This window comes from Ctenocephalides felis, unplaced genomic scaffold (genome assembly GCF_003426905.1).
Source record: "Ctenocephalides felis isolate EL2017-DRISC unplaced genomic scaffold, ASM342690v1 CF-g0.4_SCAFFOLD_01492, whole genome shotgun sequence".
NCBI lineage: Eukaryota > Metazoa > Arthropoda > Insecta > Siphonaptera > Pulicidae > Ctenocephalides > Ctenocephalides felis.
Window position 1 is genome coordinate 14155184 of NW_020537646.1, and position 22657 is coordinate 14177840.

Here is a 22657-nt window from a genome sequence, read left to right on the forward strand (position 1 = left end):
AAAACTTAATTTTTATTATTTAACAATCCTAATTTCTATGTGCTGTTGGGCTCGAACTGTTTTGTCCTTTATTTAGATGGCAACCCAATAGTTAACCCCTAGATCATTTAATAAATATTTGTAAACCTATCTATTTTTGATAGATTCTTATATAATATTTTTATCAGATCACATATTATTTAATTATACGCATCAAAGCCTGCGAAGAGCTACTTTTACTTGAAAACATATCTTAAAGTTAACTTTAATATGAATTTTTATTTATTTTATTATGAACTTTATATGAATTCATATTTTTAATTAGAAATGGATATCGCTACTGCTTGATATCAGGTTGTCCGTAATAAGGATCGATTTCAATACGAACAAAAATTTGATTTTTTTTTCTGTCAAAGTTTGAAAGTTATTTCTTTAATTTGTTCTTTGTGTGATGAATATCTGTTTGCATACATATATTAAAAATATGAATTCATATAAAGTTCATAATAAAATAAATAAAAAATCATATTAAAGTTAACTTTAAGATATGTTTTCAAGTAAGTAAGTAAGTACAATATATTGTACGTTCTTAACAGTTTGATATTCGCTGGCTAATTTAAACCATAACAAACAGGTCAATCCAACATTTATTGTTACTAGATTTAAGCTATAATACAAAATAATTCGACAAACAATATTTTGACTATAAGCAAACAATGTTATTACATATCCAATTAAAAATATCCACACATACAAAATTGTGACTTGTTATCTTTATCAGTGTTTGTTTTTGTCAATTAAATTTTTAATTAATATTTCAGATAATTGATAATAATTAATATGATTTTTTCTAAAAACTCTTTATTGCAAAAATCTTAAAATAATTGTATTTGAATCGATAGGAACAAACATGTCCCGAAGATTTTATCGATCCGAATCAAATGCGGATTTATTGAGTTATTTGGATAGAGGACAGAGCGCTTGTAAGGAAAATAGATGGACGTTCGAAGTTGCTTGGGAAGCGGCTAATAAAGGTTTTAACTATATTTTAATTGAAGTTTATATAAAATAATTAGTGAATGATATGCTATAATATATTATCTATTTGCAGTCGGAGGTATTCATACTGTTATACGTTCCAAAGCATATGTATCCTGCGAAGAAATGGGTGACCAGTATTGTTTACTAGGTACCATAGATTATAAATATTATTCAAATTTACTAGAAACAATTTAGAAAATACTATCTCACTTATTCGAATCTAATAGATATTAATTTGATATTAAAATTGTTAGGTCCATACAAAGAACAATGTGCCAGAACTGAAGTAGAAGAAGCAGATTTTTCAAAAAATTCTTATCTTCACACTGCTGTTGAAGCTATGCGATCTAAAGGATTTAAAGTATTTTATTTTGTCATATTTTTTTAAAACTTAAAGTAATCAATCTTATATCCTTATCTATTATAATAAGGTTCATTCCGGAACTTGGCTAGTGGATGGCAATCCACAGATAGTACTGTTTGATATTGCTTCAGCAGCTTGGAAATTAGATGATTTTAAAAATGAATTATGGATTAAATCGAATGTTGGGATACCTCATCTGGATACTGAAGCTAATGATTGTGTTATTTTGGGTTATCTCGTTGCAGATTTTATACAAGAGGTAACATATTTTTAAACAATTTTCATTATATTATTTTTATTATATGCATTATTAAAATTTCAGTTCAGACAAGCATGTCTTAATAAGAATGGTGATAATAAACCCAAAATAGTGGCGCACTTTCACGAATGGCAAGCTGGTGTCGGCTTGATAGCTTTGAGGTAAATTTTATAATTTTTAATTTTTGTTTCCAAATTTAATTGCTGATACATTCCTAGAACTCGCCATGTTGAAATAGCGACAGTATTCACGACGCATGCTACATTGTTAGGAAGATATTTGTGTGCAGGAAAACTAGATTTTTATAACAATCTAGACAAGGTATAAAAAATTGTTTGAACTTATAGCGCATTAGAGAACAAATAATAAAATTATTGTACATTAGTTCTGCGTTGACGAAGAAGCAGGAAAGAGGCAGATTTATCATCGTTATTGTATGGAAAGAGCTGCTAGTCATTTGAGCCATATATTTACGACTGTTTCAGATATTACAGGTACATATTTATATTTCATATATTATAACTATTTTTTATTTATTTAGAATTAGTGTGGTTTGTATACAATTTAAATACTTTATCAGTTTATTTACTAAACACATGCATGTTATATTCGTTAAATACATCTTTGACATTAAACATGATTGATTGCACAAACATTTGTAAATATTAGATTTTTTTTATTCTGCACTTTTATTTTAGCTTATGAAGCCGAAAACCTGCTCAAACGCAAAGTAGATGTAATAACTCCAAACGGTTTAAATGTTAAAAAATTTTCTGCACTGCACGAATTTCAAAATTTGCATGCTATCGCAAAAGAAAAAATACATCAGTTTGTCAGGGGGCATTTCTACGGGTGAGATGATAATAAAATAATTTTAATCGCAATAAAAATAATAATGAAATGACGTCATAATTGTTAGGCATTATAATTTTGATTTGGATAAAACTTTATACTTTTTCACTGCTGGCCGATACGAATTCACAAATAAAGGTGGGGATATTTATATAGAATCATTAGCAAGACTGAATCACTACCTTAAGGTAACTTTATAATTTTTTATTATAGCTATTATTTTTCTAGTTTTATATTAACACTAATGAATATAAGTTATTAGTGTTAATACAAAAAATTATAGTAATTAAGAATCAACTATTTATTATCAATTTTTAATTAGTCAACCAATTCTGATGTGACTGTGGTGGCATTTATAATATTTCCGGCAAAAACAAATAATTTTAACGTCGAATCTTTGCGTGGTCATGCGGTTACTAAAAGTTTAAGAGACACATTGTCGGAAATCCAACAACAGATGGGCAAAAGGATGTACGAAACTTGTTTAAGGTAATATTCAATATACATGATTTGTTTTCGCCAATCCGTTGTAATTATTGACTTAATTTTTTAAATTAGCTGTACTAATATAAATAATATTTTTTTAGAGGAAAACTTCCAGAAGCTGATGATATGTTGACCAAGGATGATATTGTTAAGTTGAAGCGTTGTTTGTATGCCTTGCAAAGAGATGGGTTACCTCCAATAACAACACATAACGTGGTGATAAAATAAATTGTTTAAAATATTTTCACATTGAAAATGTTTAATAAATCTAGTCTTATTTCGGTAGGTTGAAGATTGGGATGATCCCGTTCTTGCAACTATAAGAAGATGCCAATTATTCAATACTGTCCATGACAGAGTGAAGGTTAATTATAAATGCAACTATATTCTTCCAGGCAGTGTTAGCTAATATTACGTATATTTTTGCAGATCGTATTTCATCCAGAATTTCTATCAAGTACAAATCCCTTGTTCGGATTGGATTATGAAGAATTTGTCCGAGGTTGCCATTTAGGTGTTTTTCCTTCATACTACGAACCTTGGGGGTACACTCCGGCAGAATGTACCGTCATGGGTATTCCCAGTGTTACTACAAATTTATCAGGTTAATCAATATAATATGTTTATTAATTATTGATAATTTATTTATACTAACGTTTTAAAAATAATTTTAGGTTTTGGATGTTTTATGCAACAACAGATAATGGATCCTCAATCTTACGGAATTTACATAGTCGATCGTAGATATATTTCTTTGGAAAGTTCTGTACAACAATTAGCACAGTATATGTATGATTTTACAAAACTTAATAGACGTCAGAGGATAATACAGCGGAATAGGACTGAAAGGCTGAGCGATATGTTAGACTGGAGAAATTTAGGAATAGTTAGTAGACATCTGAACTATATATTTAATTTTTTTTTTTTCTTAATATTAAACGATTTTTTCTTTCAGTATTATAGACAGGCTAGAATCCGTGCTTTACAGAAAGTGTATACAGATTATGTAGATGAATCGGAAATTCAAGTGACTAGATCTTTTAAATATCCGAGGCCAATATCAGAACCACCAAGTCCTAGTTCGTCAAGTGTGTATAGATATACTATTATCATATTATAAATTATAGTTTAGTTTGTTCTTCATTAATCTCAATTGACACACATCCTTTCTATCTGATTATTTATAGGTATGTAGATAATTTTAGTTATTTATTCATGTTCATTTCTTTAATATGTTATATGTACTTTGTTCCAAAACGCTTCGGATTTCAACATTTGTTTGTTTCTTCAGATTTTGTAGGTATCTTCATAGTTTTTTCTTCATCGTTATAAATCATGGATTCTAGAAGTATTGTTCATTTTTTTCATAAATGTGTTTTTCTTTTATAGGGCCGACAACACCTGCCGCCTCCGTTGTTGGAAGCGAAGATGATGAAGTCGATGAAGAACTCGAGTTGAACGAATTAAGACTTGAAAATTAATAAAAATATTTATTTCAGCTTAGGTCTTACCGTCCATACAAAGTAGTATTATGTTGCATTTACTATGCATTCTGCTTTGAACATTATTATATCTGTAAGATGATCTTATTTACTGGTGCAAAGATACTCTATGATAATTTTAAACTTTTTACATTACTAAAAATATTTGATTATTAAATCGATTAAATTATCGTTTTGAGGCTATAGAAAATTAATATAACGAAGAAGGGATGAACAGTTCAGGCGAAATTATTTTATATTCTAGGCGTTTAGATGCAACTAAAATTATTGTCAGGGCAGTTAGATGAATGGAAAGATGTGGAATAACTTTAAAAATAAATTATAAAATTAAGCATTTAAACAAATTATTAATTCATATTCAGATATATATTTTTTTAAACCGATCATATTAATAATAATTACGATTACTAATTATCAAAATAACGATATTTAATTGGAAATAATAAAGATACTATAATGGTGAATCTGTTAATTATCGTCAATAAATTATTTATTATTATTTTTATATCAAAAGTAATATAATATAATAATTAAAATAATTCATCACTGTTAACTCGTAAAACTCCTTGTTATTAGTTTAAAACAATAGTTATTTTTTTATAAATATATATTATAAAATGATACATTATTGTTTTTACTAGTCGTTAAAATTTACAGCTGAATTCCATGCATAGAGTTTCAAAACATAACCTGATATCTGTTTAGATCCTTATTTTTGTATGTGTATAATCAGTTAAAGTTCTAATATTAGATCAATTTTCTAATTTATTAGTATTTTTGATAGCATAGTGTAAGAAATTCAAGTTCCAAAATATTTATATAATAACTATATGATACATTATCTATGTTTGGCACAGCACATTTTTAAATTAACGGATAATTAATTCGTTCTATATTTTTGTAACAGGATTTTTTCATGAAACGAACTGAAGATAATATTATAAAATTATCTGCATGTAGCAAAAAATATGCAGCTAAATAGTCTCATTTTTAACTGTTATTGCCGCAAGTAATCATCAATTTTTTTTGACTAAGCCAAGGATATAATTATACTAGCTGGATCCAAATGGTATGTTAAATATTTTTCAGTTCAAAATTTTACAACACTTTATAATATATAGCATCTTTCAACCATTTTCCATACGAAATAAAGAAGACCTAAGTAGAATGAGTATCGAACGATGCGATCTATTATTTTCATTCTGCAATAAAAATAGTATTTATTGATAATTGATCGATTTTGTTAAAAGATTGTACTTACCTTCTATATTGTTTTTCGGCTTTCCACATATCCTCAAGCTTTTCTTTCATTAAATATATTTTTCCACCTCTCACAGCTCGCTCAAAGTAATCTTCTTTATCCACATGTTCAAAATTAAAATCAAACGCAAGCCTTTGAAAATAATTTAAAAAATATTTCAAATTGAATTATTAATAAAAAGATATTATACACTTTTCTTTTTTATGATGTATGTACCTATCTTTATCAGGAATGATATCAATCAGAGAAATAAACTGGTCATTTTTGAAAATCCATGTTTGGGTCAAGAAATAATGCAATGCTTTATTAGCAATATAAACTTTTCTTTGAATTCTACTCAATCTGAAAAATAAGTTATTTTAATTTTGGGTCTTAAACTTGAGTTTAGTTACAGAATTTACATTGGCTTGTGTCCCAAACATTTCAATAAAGTGTCAATAACCAAAGCTGGCAGCAAATGGAGAAATAATACCTGAAAGAAATTAAATTTACATTTTGATTTTGCTTAATAGGATGTCATCAGATAAACGAATTTAATGCAATATAAGCTTTAAATTTACCTTTGTATAATGTTCTATGTAGATATTTGTTAATTTACCACCAACAGTCCATATAGGATCGTCTACGAAATACTTTTCCGAAAATTTTAATCCCATATTAATTATTTCACCTATAGTAGCTTTTTTCAAATTACTTGAACTGCAGTTGTATATCGGAACTTTTTCGGTAGTAATCTTTGAAAACAAAATTGGATTAACGGTTAGTATTGGGTTGTATGATTTAATTTTATTTAATATTGATATATTTTAGTAATAAAATAGTTCTCAAGATTACACAAAGTTGACTTAATCCTATACATTTGTGAAAATAGTATAGTGCATCAGCCTTTAAAGTTTGATCAATAAGCGAAACAGATGGAACCGGATTCCGTGAGTAGCCAAAAAAATTTAAAATATCAAATAAATGTTGCATGAAATTATTGCATGTTGTTTGCTGTGTTATTGAATTAGCTAAAAATTATCCAAAATATGTTCAACAAAATATATATATATATATATATATATAATTATATCTATGTATATCATCAGTTATTTATAAACAAGTACCTTTAGTTTTTATTGAGGTATTTAAAACGTGTTTGAAATAGAAAAAATACATTTTTACAATTGCTTTTAATTCAGTTTAATTAGTGATATTAACATCTCGGGTACAGGACGGGCCTATCTGGGCAAATACCAATTTAAAACAAATATCAACAAAATTAAAACAACGTATAATTTACTATTAAATTATAATGATCATTTTCTAAACACTTATCTACGCCTTTCATATTTCAAGAAAGTTATTTGTATTTAATAATATTATTAATTTCAATAATAAAATATATATTTTTCGGCTTTTACTCACTTTTCGAGTCCCCTTTTCCAAGCAGCGACTATCATTGCTTTTATAGCAATATCAACAGGCATAAAATCATTTACAATATTTTCATCGACGTAAATAGATCTTAAAACACCTTAAGAATAATATAATTTTTACTAATAATCAAAACAATAATTACTAATAATATGAACAATATAAATATATATTTATATTACCTTTTGCTGCTCCTATAACCATTCCCATAGGTCCATTAAAATTATCTACCCATCCCGGAACAGGTTCTTCATAGCTGGATATCACTAAAGTTATAAATAAGTTAATCGTTATTCAAAAACGTTATATTTTTACATTAACAATTTTGTAGATTACCTATTGTGGGTCTAAATATTACTACTGGCAATTCTTTTGAATAGTCTTGAACAACGTGCTCCGATAGGTTTTTGGTAAAAACATAAGTATTATGTAATTCTCCTATATATCTGTGTAATAAATTTAAATTAGAACGATATTTTCTCACATCAAATTTTATTTTTCAAGTTAAATTCGTGCAAATTACTTTTCTGTGAGAATCCTAAGGGTATGGTCATCAGCAGTTTCAGCGATTTTAATTGCTTCTCTCCAATTTACATGCTCGGGATAAAGTTTTTCTTCTATAAGTTTATGATCACTATTACAATAACCAGTTGATACATGCATCAGAACCTGATAATAAATATTCCAAATATTATATCACAACTGATACAACTCGTTGATTGGTAAATTACTATTTATAAATGTATAGCATAAATTCTGATTAAATTAATGTAATTTTTTTTGTATTATCGTAAATACTAATATGAAATTTGTTCATTTTTTGATAACAAGAGTCATTTGGTAATTTTGTATACTAACTTTCAGATCAGGCATTGTTTTTGCAAGTTCCATAACTTCCCTCGTTCCTCTAGTATTCATAAAAATTGCTTCTTGCAACGGTTCGTCAAATCTAATAATTAGTATTGGGTATTTAATATTTTAATCAGAATTGTATTCAAATGATATTACCTCACATTAGCTGCACTGTGAAAAACAATTGAAACTTTACTCAATAGTTTTTTATCTTCATCACTTATTCCAAGACCCAAAGACATCATATCGCCATTTACAGGTACTATTTTGTCCAGTGCTTCTGGGTTTTCATTTTTTAATTTTTCGAATAACTTCAAATAATATTTTGATGAAAAATTGCCGAATTAACATGGGTCTACTGTATTAAACTTACCGGTATGTCTGCCATGTTCTTTACCCGTTCTTTTGGTTCAACAGATTTTTTGGTTCTCATCAGTAAATAAATTCTTTTTATTTCTGGACAAGATCTTAAAAGTTTTTCTATAAGTACTTTGCCCATAAATCCTTAAATATAATATACACAACATGAATACCTAGACTTATAGTACTAGACATAGATAAAGGATGCAAGAATATATCATTTATTATTGTAAACATTTTCATTTTTGTCTATTTTTCACTTGTCTATTCGAGTTCAGTCATCAATGAAAATTGACTATATATAAAATTGACGATGAAAAATTATGAATTTTAACTAAAGAAAATTTAAGAAAACATTTCTCACGCTTATTTATTTGTGGAGTAGAACTTTGATGATAAATACAATTATCAGTAAATTTTACAAATTTACACTATTATATTATTAAAACATTAACATATTATAATTTGTTATTATATTCTTACCTGTTCCTCCGGTAATAAATATCTCTCTTCCTGCATAAAACTCGGGTATTCTAATATCCTCCATGTTGAGATTTTTTATAATTTGTTCTATATACTTTAAAATTTTGATAAAATAAAATCAAATAATTATTACAGTATATTTTACTACAGTGATGATCGCAAAAATACCGGATCACTACAACCCATTCACTTTCGTTTACTGGTCGCAGACTGTTCAATATTTATTTTGACAAATAAAATCTCATCCGAAATAGTTTTTTTTTGAAGACGTATTTAACTGTATTCGTCATTCCCATTGTATGATAATAAGTGGTTACAGTTGATTGTGTAAGTGTGACCAATTTTTGTACATGAGCAGAAGCATATTAGTGTTAAATTTACAAATTTAGGCGTAATTAAAAATCACTGGTAAAAATATCATTATTTCTATAATAAATGGATCACTACAAAAGAAGTCCAAATGGAAATGTAAAGACTTGTTCAATTGGCCGTCTGTTTGCTTTCGGACCTCAATAATTTATTTGTCTGCCAGACCTGTTTATTGCTTAGCTAATAGATATAATGCTTTGAAACCACTGCAGTATATAAGTTAGTGGCATTAAATTCAAAAATATAATTTTGAATTGCTTTAAAAACGAGATAAGAAGCCTTTTATTTAACAGGAATACCTAATTAAACTACCTAAATTACCTAAAAAGTTGATAAGAGAAGGAAGATTAAAAAAGTGGAAAGTTATTTAAAAAGTTGCTTTATTTGCATTGATTATGTCGATTATTTACAAATCGAGGAGTTTTTGCAATTTGCCTCAAGGCAAAATGGTTCTTACACCTAATTTAGATTTTTATTTACAATTTTGGTATACATATTGTTAGAATCAAAACAAGATTTCGATTCTGTTTGCGATCTAGTAATTCATACTGACCTTAGCATCCGGTGCATAATGAAATAGTGAATAAATTAATTATCAAAGTAGAGTAACTAACTGAATTTACAATATATAGGTTCTTAAAGGGAGTAAACGATTGTAAACTGTTATTTTTGTTATTTTTACAGCCATCTATTTTTCAGGGTTATATATGGTTTTTATTCTCCACTCATATCGTTACTAAATTTATTTCCATATAATTTATTTAAACAAGATTTCTTATCTATAATAACATTTCTTGTGAAAATTTTCAGTAAATGAACTTTGCATATCATTGGATTTTTGCATTTTAAATTTTAATTATTTAGAAACAACTACGTCTTCGTATCATTATCCTGGCTGTTCTGTTTTTTAAATAGTTCTTTCAGAAAACATTAATGCGTATTTAGTGGACAATGTCCAAGTAAATTGCTTCTCTTATATTTACATATTATATAAAATTTGACTATCATGGTTACAAATGACGTAAAGATTGATTAATTTTACTATTTTATATATTTATCACATATAATTATATGTGAATATACTAACACTAAAAGTTGCTCCATTATTCTTCTGGATTTACCAGTACGTTAAATAATAGTAAAAAATCCTGTTCTCAATCATATATATCATACAAATATGGCAAAAATATTTATCAAAAAATGTTTGAAAAAAAAGAAAATTTTCGTATTATTTACTTCATTGGCTTATATTTCGAAAGAATGTTGAGAAGTCAAATATTGTAATATATTCGAGATAATAGCATATACCAAGGTAATATATATTACAAATTTTTCAATTCAAACTTTACGTGCATTTGTCATTTCTATTCGATGACTTTCCAGTAGTCATTTGTTCAAAAGTCATTTTATATATTACATCTACATTTTTTCAAAAACAATCTACTTTTTATTTAAATTTTCTTTAATTAATATTATAATAAATTATAATGGCTGACGAAGAAATCGGTGAGAATTTATTTTTTCTCTTTCGTAATAACCTTATTTTAAAATTTTAACGAACGAATTGTTCTATTAGTACTTCGTGTTTTCAAATATACGTATTTTTATTCTTACCAACAAGATTTTCATATAACTTCTAATGGACATAATTATACGCTCTATAATAAACCTCAACATGTTTCGAAATTATCGTATTTACTGATATTAGATTACTAACATAAATTGATTAGACATCTGTTATTATTAAAATTTGAAGGAAAATCATAAAATTTAAACATAAGGACATATTAGATTGAATAGAAAGTGCACAGAAAAGTGCATTTTCTTATGGAACTAAATAAAATCCATGTCAATTTATTAGTAGAGCATCCCCCAGAACCAGAAGATGAAGATATCGAGCATGAATATGATGAAGAAGGCGGCTGGTCTGGAGAAGAAGGCGATGATGAACGCGAAGATGAGGCGGAAGATGTTGCAAATGAACCTGATGTTGATGTCGACTTGGATGAACCAGTAAATGCAGGCGGAGATGGAAAAAGAAGAAAAAAGGCGCGTTAAATATAAAATTATTTGAATACGATGATAAACCCAAAAATTTCGGGTTCTTTCTCATGAAATAAATCATCAATTTGAACTAATTTCAATTTATCAAATTTCCAGTTTGTCCCGGTCTTTATTAACGAATTTTTTAATTTATCATTTTACACACACCCGGAACTCCAATTTTTTCAAAAATTAGGTCGTGAAATTTCCTTTTCTTGATTTACTTATATTTCAAAGTATTAATTGAAGTAATTAATATATTGATACTGTGAACTGGATTTTCTTTACTAATGATCATGGTTTATAATTATTTTCAATATAAATATTTTTGATTTACCTAAACTGACCTGCACTTTATGCATTTGATGTATGCCTATATTTATTTACTTTTATTGATAAAATGTAGTTTCAATTACAGGTAAAAAGAAAGGCAAGGGAAAAGGCGTAAGTTTATAAATAAAAAAATGCTAGTAAATTTATTACTAATTCTGAAATATTTTTTAGAAATCTAAGGAAAAAGAAATAGTTGAAGAAAAAACAGATGAAAGCGAAGAAAAAGAAACTAGAAAGAGAAGCAGTGCTGATGTAAGTTTTTTAATCCATAGTGTGCTATAAATATTTTAAATACACGTGACTAAATTTTAATCCTTCCTTTTTTAAGGATTTTATGAAGGAATATGAAGAACCAGCTGAAGGAAAACCAGCCGAGAAAACTGAAGAGACAGTCGAAGAGAGTGAAAAAGGTTTGAAATGATATATTTTTTCAAATTTATAAATTTTTGTGATCATCATTTAGAGTAAAAATTCATCAAAATAGTTGAAGAGGAAGAAAAGCCAAAATCAAAAGGCGCGAAAAAGAAGGACAAAAAGAAGAAAGAGAAATTTAAAATGCGTAAGTTTTAATAATTGATATTTTTATGTTGTATTGGCTAGTTAATGATGTATTTATATAATTTCCATTAAAAAAAAATTCGGAGTTAATTAATAGAACACTTTACCAATTAGCACTTAAACATATCTAAAATTTGTGTTTAAATAAAATCTATGCAGTTTTTGTAAATTCTGGCATAGTGATCAAAATTCTGGTTAATTGTTATATGGATGTTGCAACTTACGTAAATGTGATTAATGACTATTTTTAGTAATGCATATTGTGATTGTACTGTTTAGATAAATGAGTTTTCTGTCACACTTGGATGACCCGGATGGTTCATTTTAAGAAAACTGAATTAGTAATAATTTAATCCACTAATTTCTTTCTTTTTTTTAAAAAAAAATATGATATTATTATGTATTATTGTTATTTTATGCAGCGCCGCCTCCGAAACAGGTTCGTAGCCAGGTTGCTGTTGTAATGACCCAGGAAGAATTAGAGAAAGAAAAAACTCGTCGACTTAGTTTGCAACAAAGTTCCTGGACGTCCAGAGCGTCAGTATCCCGAGCTTCCACAACTGGTCGCCCAAGCTTCAAATCCAGGAAGAGGCAGTCCAAGTAAAGGAATGATTATGAAAATATTTACATGATGTATATATTTATGTAAATAAAAAAATTGTACCATCTGCTTTGCTTTATATACTAACTAAAATAAATATTGTTTGAAAAATATATTATTACAAGAGTTACAATTAGATAACATATGTAAAAAGAAATCTATAATATGTAATTGTTAATAATTTTAGTTTTTTGTGATTTAGTATTTTGCCAGACACAATTGTTGCATACATAAGATTTTTTACTTACATTTTATAAAAAAATATTTTTTGCAAAATTTGGGGTTAATTTAATTATATTTGCTTGAAAAAATAATATATTTATATAATTCAAAATTCAAATACCAATTTAATTCTTTCAGAATTGTTGATGATGATGAGTGGGAGTGGGTATGGGAAGAAGAAAAAGTTGAAGAGCCTAAAGAAGCAGGTAAAGCTTTTTTTAAGATCTCAATATTGTTTAAAAATGAGAATAACTATTTTTTTAATTTACTATAACTTACGATAAATTTTATCTTATATATATTTTTTATTAGACTTTATTATATATTTATTAGAGTAGTATTTGGTGACTAAATATATTTTTTCCTGAGTTGATTATATGATCTTTTTAATTTTTCTTAAGTTCTTGAGGTCGTAGAGCCCAAAAAACCTAAAAAAGAAAAGAAAGGTAAGAAAAAAAAAGAGCAGAAGGTTGAAGAGGAGGAAAAAGAAGAACCAGGCGAATTAGCGGCTCTTGCTGCACTTTTGGGTGGTGTGAAAGAGGAAACTCCTGCTGATGAAGAAGGTGAAAAGGGAAAAGCTAAGAAAAAAGTATAGTAGATGTTTAATTATACATATTAATTATAAATAAAAAAAATACTATTTTTGTAATTGTAAATTTTTCACATTCAAAATTAATTACTAACATAATTCCAGGGCAAAAAAGGGAAAAAAGACAAGAAGGCTGTAGCGCCAAAAAGTTCAAGGGCGATGTTAATACAAATCCTCAGGCAAAGGCAAGGTAAAAATCGCAATCAGTTGCTTTTATTTGGTGTTTGTTAATAATTCTCTCATTCTAGCCGAACAAGCGGCTTTGGAATTAGCTGCGAGTGGTGGCAAGAAACCTAAAGCCAAAAAAGTAAAATATAAATTAGACACCCACACACATACACACTCACACATACACACACACACACACATATATATATATATATATATATATATATATATATATTAATTTCATCTCTATATTATATAATTTATATAAAGTTATATTTATAGATTTTGAATATTATTTTTATTATTTACTGTTTGTTGAACATATTTTCTAATAATTTTAATGAATATTTTTATCACAGTAATATAAACTATTTTGCAATTAATTATGCATGTTGTATTCAGTGCATGGAATAGTAAAATAATTATTTATGTTAATTAATAATTCTGCACATTGGTCATTATTTTTTCACTAAATAGTAGAGTATATAATACATATATTATACACAAAATTGCAAAAAATAGAATCTTAGAGTAAATGATGTGAATTGAAAATTTATTTTTATATTTCACACTTAGATCATCACGTTTAATATGATTTTCACAACAAGCTATAAAAGCTAGTAACAGTATGATTAAAAATATTTATTTTCTCTTAGTTAACTAAAGAAGAAAAGGCTAAAAAGGCGGCAAAAGATGCAATACAGCTTGAGAAGGATCTTAAAGATCTCAGGTATTTTTGGTCAAATAAAAATACATGAAGAAATATTTTAGAAAAATAATTGATTAAAAAAATCATATTTTTTCTTAGGATTCAACTGGCCAAGGAAGAGAAAGAGCGCATTGAACAGGCTAAAGCAGAACTTGCAGCAAAAGTTTTAAAGGATATACATGAGCAGGAACTTAGAACAGGACTTTTAACTGCTTCTTGCCAGAAAATTGATGGTATATTATTAGCAATACAATAGATTAGGGTAGATTATTTTCAAACAACACCAGTTTTTATAAATATATTTAACAGATCTCGAAGTTAAAATGCAAGAAATCCGATTGCAAGACATAAATGTGGTCGAAGTGAGTTTTTTAAAACTTGACATTGGGATACAATTAATATTAAAATATAATGATAAAGATTCGTTTTAGTGGGATACGTATATAAAATGCGACATAAAACCAAATCCTCGTAGCCTGAGTTCTTTAAATACTTATTTACACAAATGGCAATTGAAAAAATCTGATTATGATATTGATTTCATGACAACTAAAGCGAACGAAATGTTATCGGTGAGTGAACAATAGTATCTATTTATAAAACATTTATAATAATTCTTAAACATGAATTAAATAAAATATATACCTACAATATGATAAAAACCTGCACTTAAATTATTTTTTCAGATATTAGAGGAAATTGAAGACATTCTAGTGGCACCAGCTGGAACTTACGATATTTGGTTTTTATCTAATTTAGTTGATATTCGTGATGATTTGAGGAAAGAATTACACGATACCATGGATGAGGTTTCATATAAATTAGTTAGACATATAGAAGACGATCATACTTTGTATGTTCTCACTATAATTTTTTTAATTTAATATTATTTTATTGTAGATTATTTCTTTAATTTCAGGTTTCACCGTTACAAATTAAAGAAAACAAGATATGTCAAATTAAGTGATAAATTCGATCTAACAACTTTAGTTTGGGTTAATGTACCAATACCAAAGAAACGTTTTAAGGGTGAACGGAAAGTATTTAGTTAATTATCGTGCGATTATACAAAAAATAACTGTCTTCTATTAATTACAGGCGAAAAGTTAAAGTGGATTTTCCAGAGATTGGGGTTCTGATATTACTACCTACAAACTATGATTTTTACAATACGGCTATTCGTATTTTGTGGCAAAAGTTAATACTTTATGACAATAATCATAAACTATTTAAATTTAAAATTGATTATTATTTTTAGATACGATCACAAATCAAATTATGCTCAATCATGGAATCCCCCACAAGAGCCCGTTTTCTATCAGAGGAGTTAGTCAATATAATAATATAATATATAATGTAGTTTTAATAATAACTGTGTTTTTTATACAGATATGTTGGAAAGTTCGATAGCTGAGTGGGATGAACTATGTGGAATAAAAGCAAAAGTATTATCGGAGCAATCAGCTGCACATGGAATACATAATCCTGATTTGTATGTAATTAAAGTTCTAATATATTACTGTGGTTGCATGTGATTGTTTTCATTCATAATGAATATTAATTCAATTAATTTAGTATCGTATTTTATTTAAGTAATCAGATTGCTATTTTTTTTAATTTTAGCATTTCGAGACTCATGATTTTATATAGATTTACTCAGTTCTATCAACTATGCAATATTTTTATCTCACGTGATCAATATATATTATATGTTAGGTTTATATATATTTATGTTTTAGGTCAGTAAATGCAAACTTTTTGGACATACCTGAAAAAACACCCAGCGTGCTGTTCGTTGAAAGAGAAGGTACCATTATTTTTGTTGCACTTGTTTGCACTATAGCTTTCTTTAATAATAATTAAATTTGCAATTGCTCTCAAAAAACTTTTCAAATGACAGTCAATATAATAATTTTCTCCTCTAAAAGAATAATTATTCTAGATTAAGATATGTATGCATCAATTGAGTATTCAATCTTTGTTTTAAATAGATGCCGAATACAAAGAAACAATCGCCCTCAATCAGTATACTCTGCAACCTGGAGAAGTAAATTTGCGCAAATATCGTGTCGTTGGAGGTTGTATTTTAATGCATTTATTAACTCAGCCTCCGCAGCTAAAAAATTGCAGAAGATACTTGGAACAAACAATATGTGAGTCACTATTTATATTATTGCCTTAAGTAGATAAATTACATAAAAGTAAAACACATTAGTATTTTATACTTTATTATCAACTAAATAATATAAAAAGAATTATCACATACGGTACAAATTTGAATTTATGAACAATAAACACGTGAACATACATAATTTTCAAAAAAACAGCAAATTGCATTCTTGATTCGAATGTTAAGCCAATGAAATAGTACTCTTATCAAGGTTTCCTTCTTCTAATGCCAAGGCTTTCTTTAAGCGTTTCCAAAATATGCCTTGCTCTTCTGTATTGGTTGGCCACTGTATATAGGTTTTGGTGGCCATTAGGTACCTTAAAGTTTTTGGTCGCTTGCCCCGTGGAATAGTTTCTAACAAAACTAGAATAAGGCGGTCTCTCATAGTTTCCAATAATCTAAAATTTATAAAACAGTATTGATAATTTTAAATTCTGTATCGAATTGGTTTACATAAATAAATATAGTCACCGGTATTGCGCCAAATGCATTTCAAACTGACACCAGCGTCTGCTTAGAAACTGATTGCTCACCACTAAGAGAAGAACTTTAGATCTGTCCATGCAATAAACAATGTTATCCAAAATACTCATTCCCACAACAAAATCTCTTTCGTGTAAGCAAGCTGAAATATCATTTTTTTCTATATTGGGTAAAAGTTCATCAAGAACCCACATTCTGTCTTCATCACAATAACTTATGAATACGTCATATGAATAGTCTAAAAATGTTGATTGACTTGCGCGTTTTCTAAACTGCTCTACTTCTTTATCCATGCAGCTGAGAACTAATGCATTTCGCATCAATCCGAAACAATATTTCAAGTAAAACCACTTGCGGTAAATAATTAGAGAGATGCATAAAAATGCCATTATAGAAATCACTGCTATTAAAAATACTTGCCAGGCCTTTAGTATGTACTCTGTCTCTTCTAATATGCTTGTTGGGCATGGTTCCACCTTATGGAAAGGTACTCGATCACCTGATTTTGATTCTACACATTGATAATCTTCGGGGCTATAGTCAATTACAATAAAGCTGTTATTCAAAAGTGCATTAGTATGATCAAAATGAAAAAAAGTTGACATATTTTTCTCTACTTTATTTGTTTTAAATGAATGACTGCGTAAAGTCAAGTTCAATGAGAAGTTGTTTGAAATTTCAACTGATTTGAAATCAGAATTGATTGTTGAATCAAGTTCGTTTGAGCGGTAGATATATCTTGAATGTTCGTATTCATTATAATTTTGAAAATTTTCAATGTCATAAAGATAAGTTTCAGCTACTATCTGATTTGTCAGGTCATCTAAAAGCATATTATTTATGACATCTTTAATCTCGGATAACTCTGGATTATGATGTGCTGTCATCTTCATAACATCTATAAAGTCTCGTACTCTGCAGTTGCATACAAAATTGTTTCTACCAATTGCCAAGTAACGTAGTTTATGGAAGTCTTGCATCATTTCTTGGCTCATTAAATTGATATTATTTTGGCGCAAATTTATCATTTCTAATTTAGTGTTATTTGCAAAAACTCTGGTGTACCAATTATTAATATGATTTTTACTCAAATCTAGTATTACCAGATTTGGTAATCCGGCAAATGTGTCGTTATGCAAAACACTTATAATATTACATCCCAAATGAAGAATTTTCAATGATTTGAGTTTATTCAAACCAACTAAATATTTGACATTCGATTTTCTGTAAAATAAAACTTCTAAAGTATCCTGTAATCCTGAAAATGCGTCGCAAAGTACAACCGATGATGTGGTCGGATTTCCAGAAAGATCCAGTACTCTTAGTGTTGTGTTATTGAACATATTTGAATTGATTAATGGTAAATCGGTATAGCAGAGTGATAGATGTTTAAGACTTTTCCCAAGTTTAGCAAAAGCTCTAGCACTGATCGGAGATATTTTAGTTTTTGAAAAATCTAAAGTTTCAATGTTGATCAAACCAGAAAAGGCATCATCGCTTATGACAAGTCCATCTACAAATCGTTCATATGGATCTTTTGATAATCCTGGAGATCCTTCGTAATAAACATCATTGTAACTAATATCTAAATGCACTAAACTTGGTGTGTATTTAAATAAATCAGATGATATTTCGGAAAGACGATTGTGGGCAAGATATAATTTTTTTAGTTTAGGCATATCTTCAAATAGACCTTGGGCGATGTAATTTATTGCACAGTTTCGTAGATCAAGTTCTTCCAAATTACTCAAATTAGGGAAGCGGGCCCAGTCAACTATTAAAATTTAAGTAATATTTTATTATTAGTTAATTATATGAATATTTGATCATATATAAACGTTAACTATTTATTTTTAAGAAACATATTTGGAATTGATCTATAGACGATATATGAGTACTGTATAACAATATAATCAAATAATTTATCAGAAGACACTCAATACACTTGAGTATAAAATTTCAACAAGATCCTTATCACATGGCTTACAAAAATCTTTTTGCTCTATTAGTTATAAATAAAATATTTAAACATCAGTTTATTCAGTTAAATTTTCAACTATGAATATATACGTATTACAGTACTTAAGCCTCAGGATTACACTTCACAACTTATAATTATTTTTTTCATTATGGATTTGAACGTATACTATTATAGTTAATACATGATACTATTTTTTGATACTTACATTCTTGAAAGCTTCCATATAAAACTGGAGCAATAAAAAAATTATTGCCGTATAAAGATAAATAGTGAACACTTGTTCTTACTACAAGCAACGCTTCTAACGGAACCTTTTGCAGATTCATCTGAAAAGTTAATAATTATTATTTTAGTTTTATCATAATAAAAAGCACTTATTTGAAGAATAATACCTAGTTTCTAGTATATGATTCAATTATACAATAATACCTTAGCCATGCTAAGAAAGACAATATCATTCTGCGCTTTGTTCATCATTTCATTCATCATTATAACCTCTAGAGAACCATTGACTCGTGTTGATGACAAATCAATATGAAATCCATACGAAGAAATGCCTAATTTGAATGTGATTGATTAATTAACAATATTATATTTTTTATTCTAAAATATATTATTATTTAATACAACTTTTTTATTTAGGAATATGTATTTATATCACCTTGATTTACGAGGGAACCATTTTTATGGAGCCACCACGACAAGTAATTATTTGCATCGCCCAGTACGCAAGGCTCAATAATTTCTATTTCTTCGTGTTTTTTCATCGTAGCCTCTACAAATTCAATCATTCTTGTAGTTGAATTTTGCTTTGATTCATGGATATCATTTGGAATATTGTTACCATACTTTTGCCGATCTACTTTTAATTTCTTCTGATCGTTTGCTATTTCATCTATCTTACTTTTGATTCCTTCAGTTTTGTAACTCATTTTCATCTTCTCTCCATTCGAAATCGGGTTTTCATCGGCTTTTCCTAAAGTTACTATGCTGACTGAACTCTGTATTATTTCGTTAGGATTTTCAAAACCATTTTCCACTGATTTTTTTTCTACTTCTGTTGGATGGGGAAATTTGCCATTTGCTGAACAAATCAGCATACACAACAAAATAGTTGCAAAAATCAAACTTCTTGATAGTTTGATATAAAATACACTCAATATTAAGTTATTGAGTGTCAGGTGAACACTTGAATTATTAATATATTTTGTAGAATCAATTGGAATTGTTTTCGACACATATTTATCGGCAGTTGATGTGTATGCGCAGTCTGTAAAAATAAAAGTTTTTAAAAAATAATAAGATTATTTATATATGTATGTATAAAGTTTTATAAATTATCAATTAGAATATTATATAATATTATGAGAATATGAGCTGATTTTTTGTGGTTCAGATTATTTTTATATCGTTTAAAAAATGCAGATTTTATCTAACCATAAGTGCAGCTTATTTCACAAAAAAGTGCATGTTTGTGTATATTATAAGATAACATTGATAAATAAAATTCAAAATTGTTACGTCGTTTTGAAATGCGTTGTAAGATTGTATGATGAAAGTTTGCTATATTTGAAACAAAAATCAATTGCGATATCTAATTAGTACTTGAAACAGTTGCAGATTGTGCATTTCAAAATGTAATTAATCTTTTATAATCTCTTTATAACGATCTTGATATCGAATTCAATTCAAAGTTAATCGCAATATAATAAAAATGATTTATATATTAAATGCGACCTATGATATTGAGAAAGTAGAAAGGTAAATTGATAATTTTAGGAAAAGAACAGATATATCTTGTTGAAATTCAGAATATACATATTAAATAACTTAAAAATTAAATTAATGTTTTGCAAGCTGTATCCCAAAATAATATCAGTTCTGTTCAAATGCTGCAAATGAAATTTATATATTCATAAAGTCTTGTGCAAAGGAAATTTTTTTCTTTCTCTTGAATTACATAATGTTATATATATATTTATCTGTAATTTGTGCACAAAATTTGTCTTCAAATGAATAGCTTATTTACTATAGAAATTTTGATTTCTTTCTATGAGTTTTAAATAAATGAAACACTAAAAAACAAATAGATAAAATAGTAAGTAATTATAACTTTTAAAAAAGCGGTTAAAATAATCAATATATACTTTTTTCTTGTATAAATAGATACGCTCTCTCTTATAGGTAATAATAAATTTGTTAATTATTTATACTTCAGAGTAGAAATTTATTGAAGAAATATCATGATAGGCAATATTAATATTCCATGATAATTTTTTTACCTTGCAATGAATTCTTCATGAACGAAATGTGTATAAGAAGTTGGTAGCCTTTGTCGTTTCATAAGATTTTAGATATCTAATTAATCAATTTACAAAATTTACTGGCCGATTGTGGTTACTTCTTCTCCTCTATTAATAAAACTATCAACCACCATATCACTTCACTATTAGAATTATAACAAAATTAATTGCACTATTATGTGAAATAGTTGTCGGGACAATGTTATATTTCACAAAAGAAGTAAATTAAAAAAATTAATATTTTGTTAGAAGTTTTCACTTGTTACTTGCCGTTAGTGGTTTTTATTTATTTTTATTATTGCAAATTTTAACAAACAATCTGACACTCTTGGAATGGTTATATGATGACCACACGCGCAGCATATTTTCTATAAGTTAATTTATCATATCAACCTGTTATCAATCAATATGTCCAGATACCTTATCATTTTCGATTTTATTATCTTTTATTTTGATGAATGACTTATCTACTTTTATTAATATTGTGATCTTTGATAGCGCCATTCCATAGGGCTTAGATGAGAGATCGAATAACTTACATTTGTTTGTAACTAATTTTTAGCAAACAATAACAACAAGGATAAAATAACTTCATAAGAGTTTATAAAGTGCATAGATTTTTATTATTTGAAACAAAATAGTCTTTGTTGTAATACATAAAAAAAGTCAAAATTCAAATTTGTAATTTGACTCATTTTGCAGATTTATTATTGTTTAGTATTTCGAAAACATATCAAAGTATAACTGTGTTAATTGTTGGTTAAATTTATTATGTATTCCGTTCCAGAATTAACCTATTTAACATTAATTATATGTGTACATCATTTTAAATATCTTACACAATGCTAGGAAACTAACTAAATGAATCATTTCATGAATAAGTCAATACTTTATTTTCAATGTTTCAAAGTGCAATTATATTGCTCACTCATATGCAAATTTTAAACTACGTGCTTTTCAAATAACGAATTGAAATAAAATTAAAAACACTAAATTTTAAGGGAGACTTGAGAGAACAGAAACGATTTATTAGTGGTTTGAATTTAGAAATTTTTACTTTTTGAAAATATAAACCCTGTGTAGTTGAAAATGAATCTGGTGCATGTCATAAATATTTTAGAGTTCAAATATCTTACCGTGACTTTGGAGTTGTATCATATGGTTAACGTAAGCATATATTTCTACTAATCCTCTGATAATATTTGATAAAATTACTGTGTTTTGTGCTTTTGACCAGATTAATATTGTTCAGTAGCGATTGTTTTTATTGCGT

General features: G+C 27.4%; 3 protein-coding genes across 3 annotated transcripts in view; 1 reads left to right on the forward strand and 2 right to left on the reverse strand.

Annotated features, from left to right (window-relative positions):
* LOC113370878 (putative fatty acyl-CoA reductase CG5065) overlaps positions 1–8973 on the reverse strand; it is an 11934-nt gene extending 2961 nt beyond the window's left edge. Inside the window, exons 1-11 of the mRNA XM_026611556.1 lie at positions 8856–8973; positions 8386–8516; positions 8169–8323; positions 8019–8109; positions 7684–7829; positions 7497–7606; positions 7343–7426; positions 7152–7260; positions 6305–6443; positions 6146–6216; positions 5935–6086 (exon numbers count right to left, since the gene is read on the reverse strand). Coding sequence (XP_026467341.1) covers positions 5935–6086; positions 6146–6216; positions 6305–6443; positions 7152–7260; positions 7343–7426; positions 7497–7606; positions 7684–7829; positions 8019–8109; positions 8169–8323; positions 8386–8516; positions 8856–8919 — 1252 coding nt within the window. The 5' untranslated portion in view covers positions 8920–8973. The remainder of the gene's footprint in view (positions 1–5934; positions 6087–6145; positions 6217–6304; positions 6444–7151; positions 7261–7342; positions 7427–7496; positions 7607–7683; positions 7830–8018; positions 8110–8168; positions 8324–8385; positions 8517–8855) is intronic.
* On the forward strand, positions 882–4770 carry LOC113371662 (glycogen [starch] synthase-like; the record flags this gene model as incomplete). Its single annotated transcript, XM_026612306.1, is given in 16 exon segments — positions 882–1013; positions 1091–1168; positions 1275–1381; positions 1452–1643; positions 1707–1804; positions 1862–1964; positions 2029–2137; positions 2342–2495; positions 2563–2683; positions 2818–2984; positions 3083–3197; positions 3268–3345; positions 3411–3585; positions 3656–3867; positions 3937–4069; positions 4371–4770. Coding segments are annotated over 16 exon segments (2058 nt in total). The 3' UTR covers positions 4463–4770.
* Positions 8974–16798: 7825 nt separating the features above from the next.
* Positions 16799–20181, reverse strand: LOC113370879 (toll-like receptor 13). The gene is made up of 5 exons (XM_026611557.1): positions 19743–20181; positions 19511–19638; positions 19287–19407; positions 17089–18874; positions 16799–17015 (listed from the first exon to the last, which is right to left on the reverse strand). The coding sequence occupies exons 1-5, from the start codon at positions 20179–20181 to the stop codon at positions 16799–16801; spliced, it is 2691 nt and encodes an 896-aa protein (XP_026467342.1).
* Between the last annotated feature and the right edge of the window lie 2476 nt (positions 20182–22657).

What these genes read in the sequence shown, in the direction of transcription:
- LOC113370879 (XM_026611557.1), bottom strand. Translation starts at nt 20,181, where the DNA reads ATGCTGATTTGTTCAGCAAATGGCAAATTTCCCCATCCAACAGAAGTA. An exon ending in TGGTTCCCTCGTAAATCAAG is followed by an intron (nt 19,639 to 19,742) that starts GTGATATAAATA and finishes CATTCAAATTAG; the next exon opens with GCATTTCTTCGTATGGATTT. An exon ending in ATATGGAAGCTTTCAAGAAT is followed by an intron (nt 18,875 to 19,286) that starts GTAAGTATCAAA and finishes AAATTTTAATAG; the next exon opens with TTGACTGGGCCCGCTTCCCT.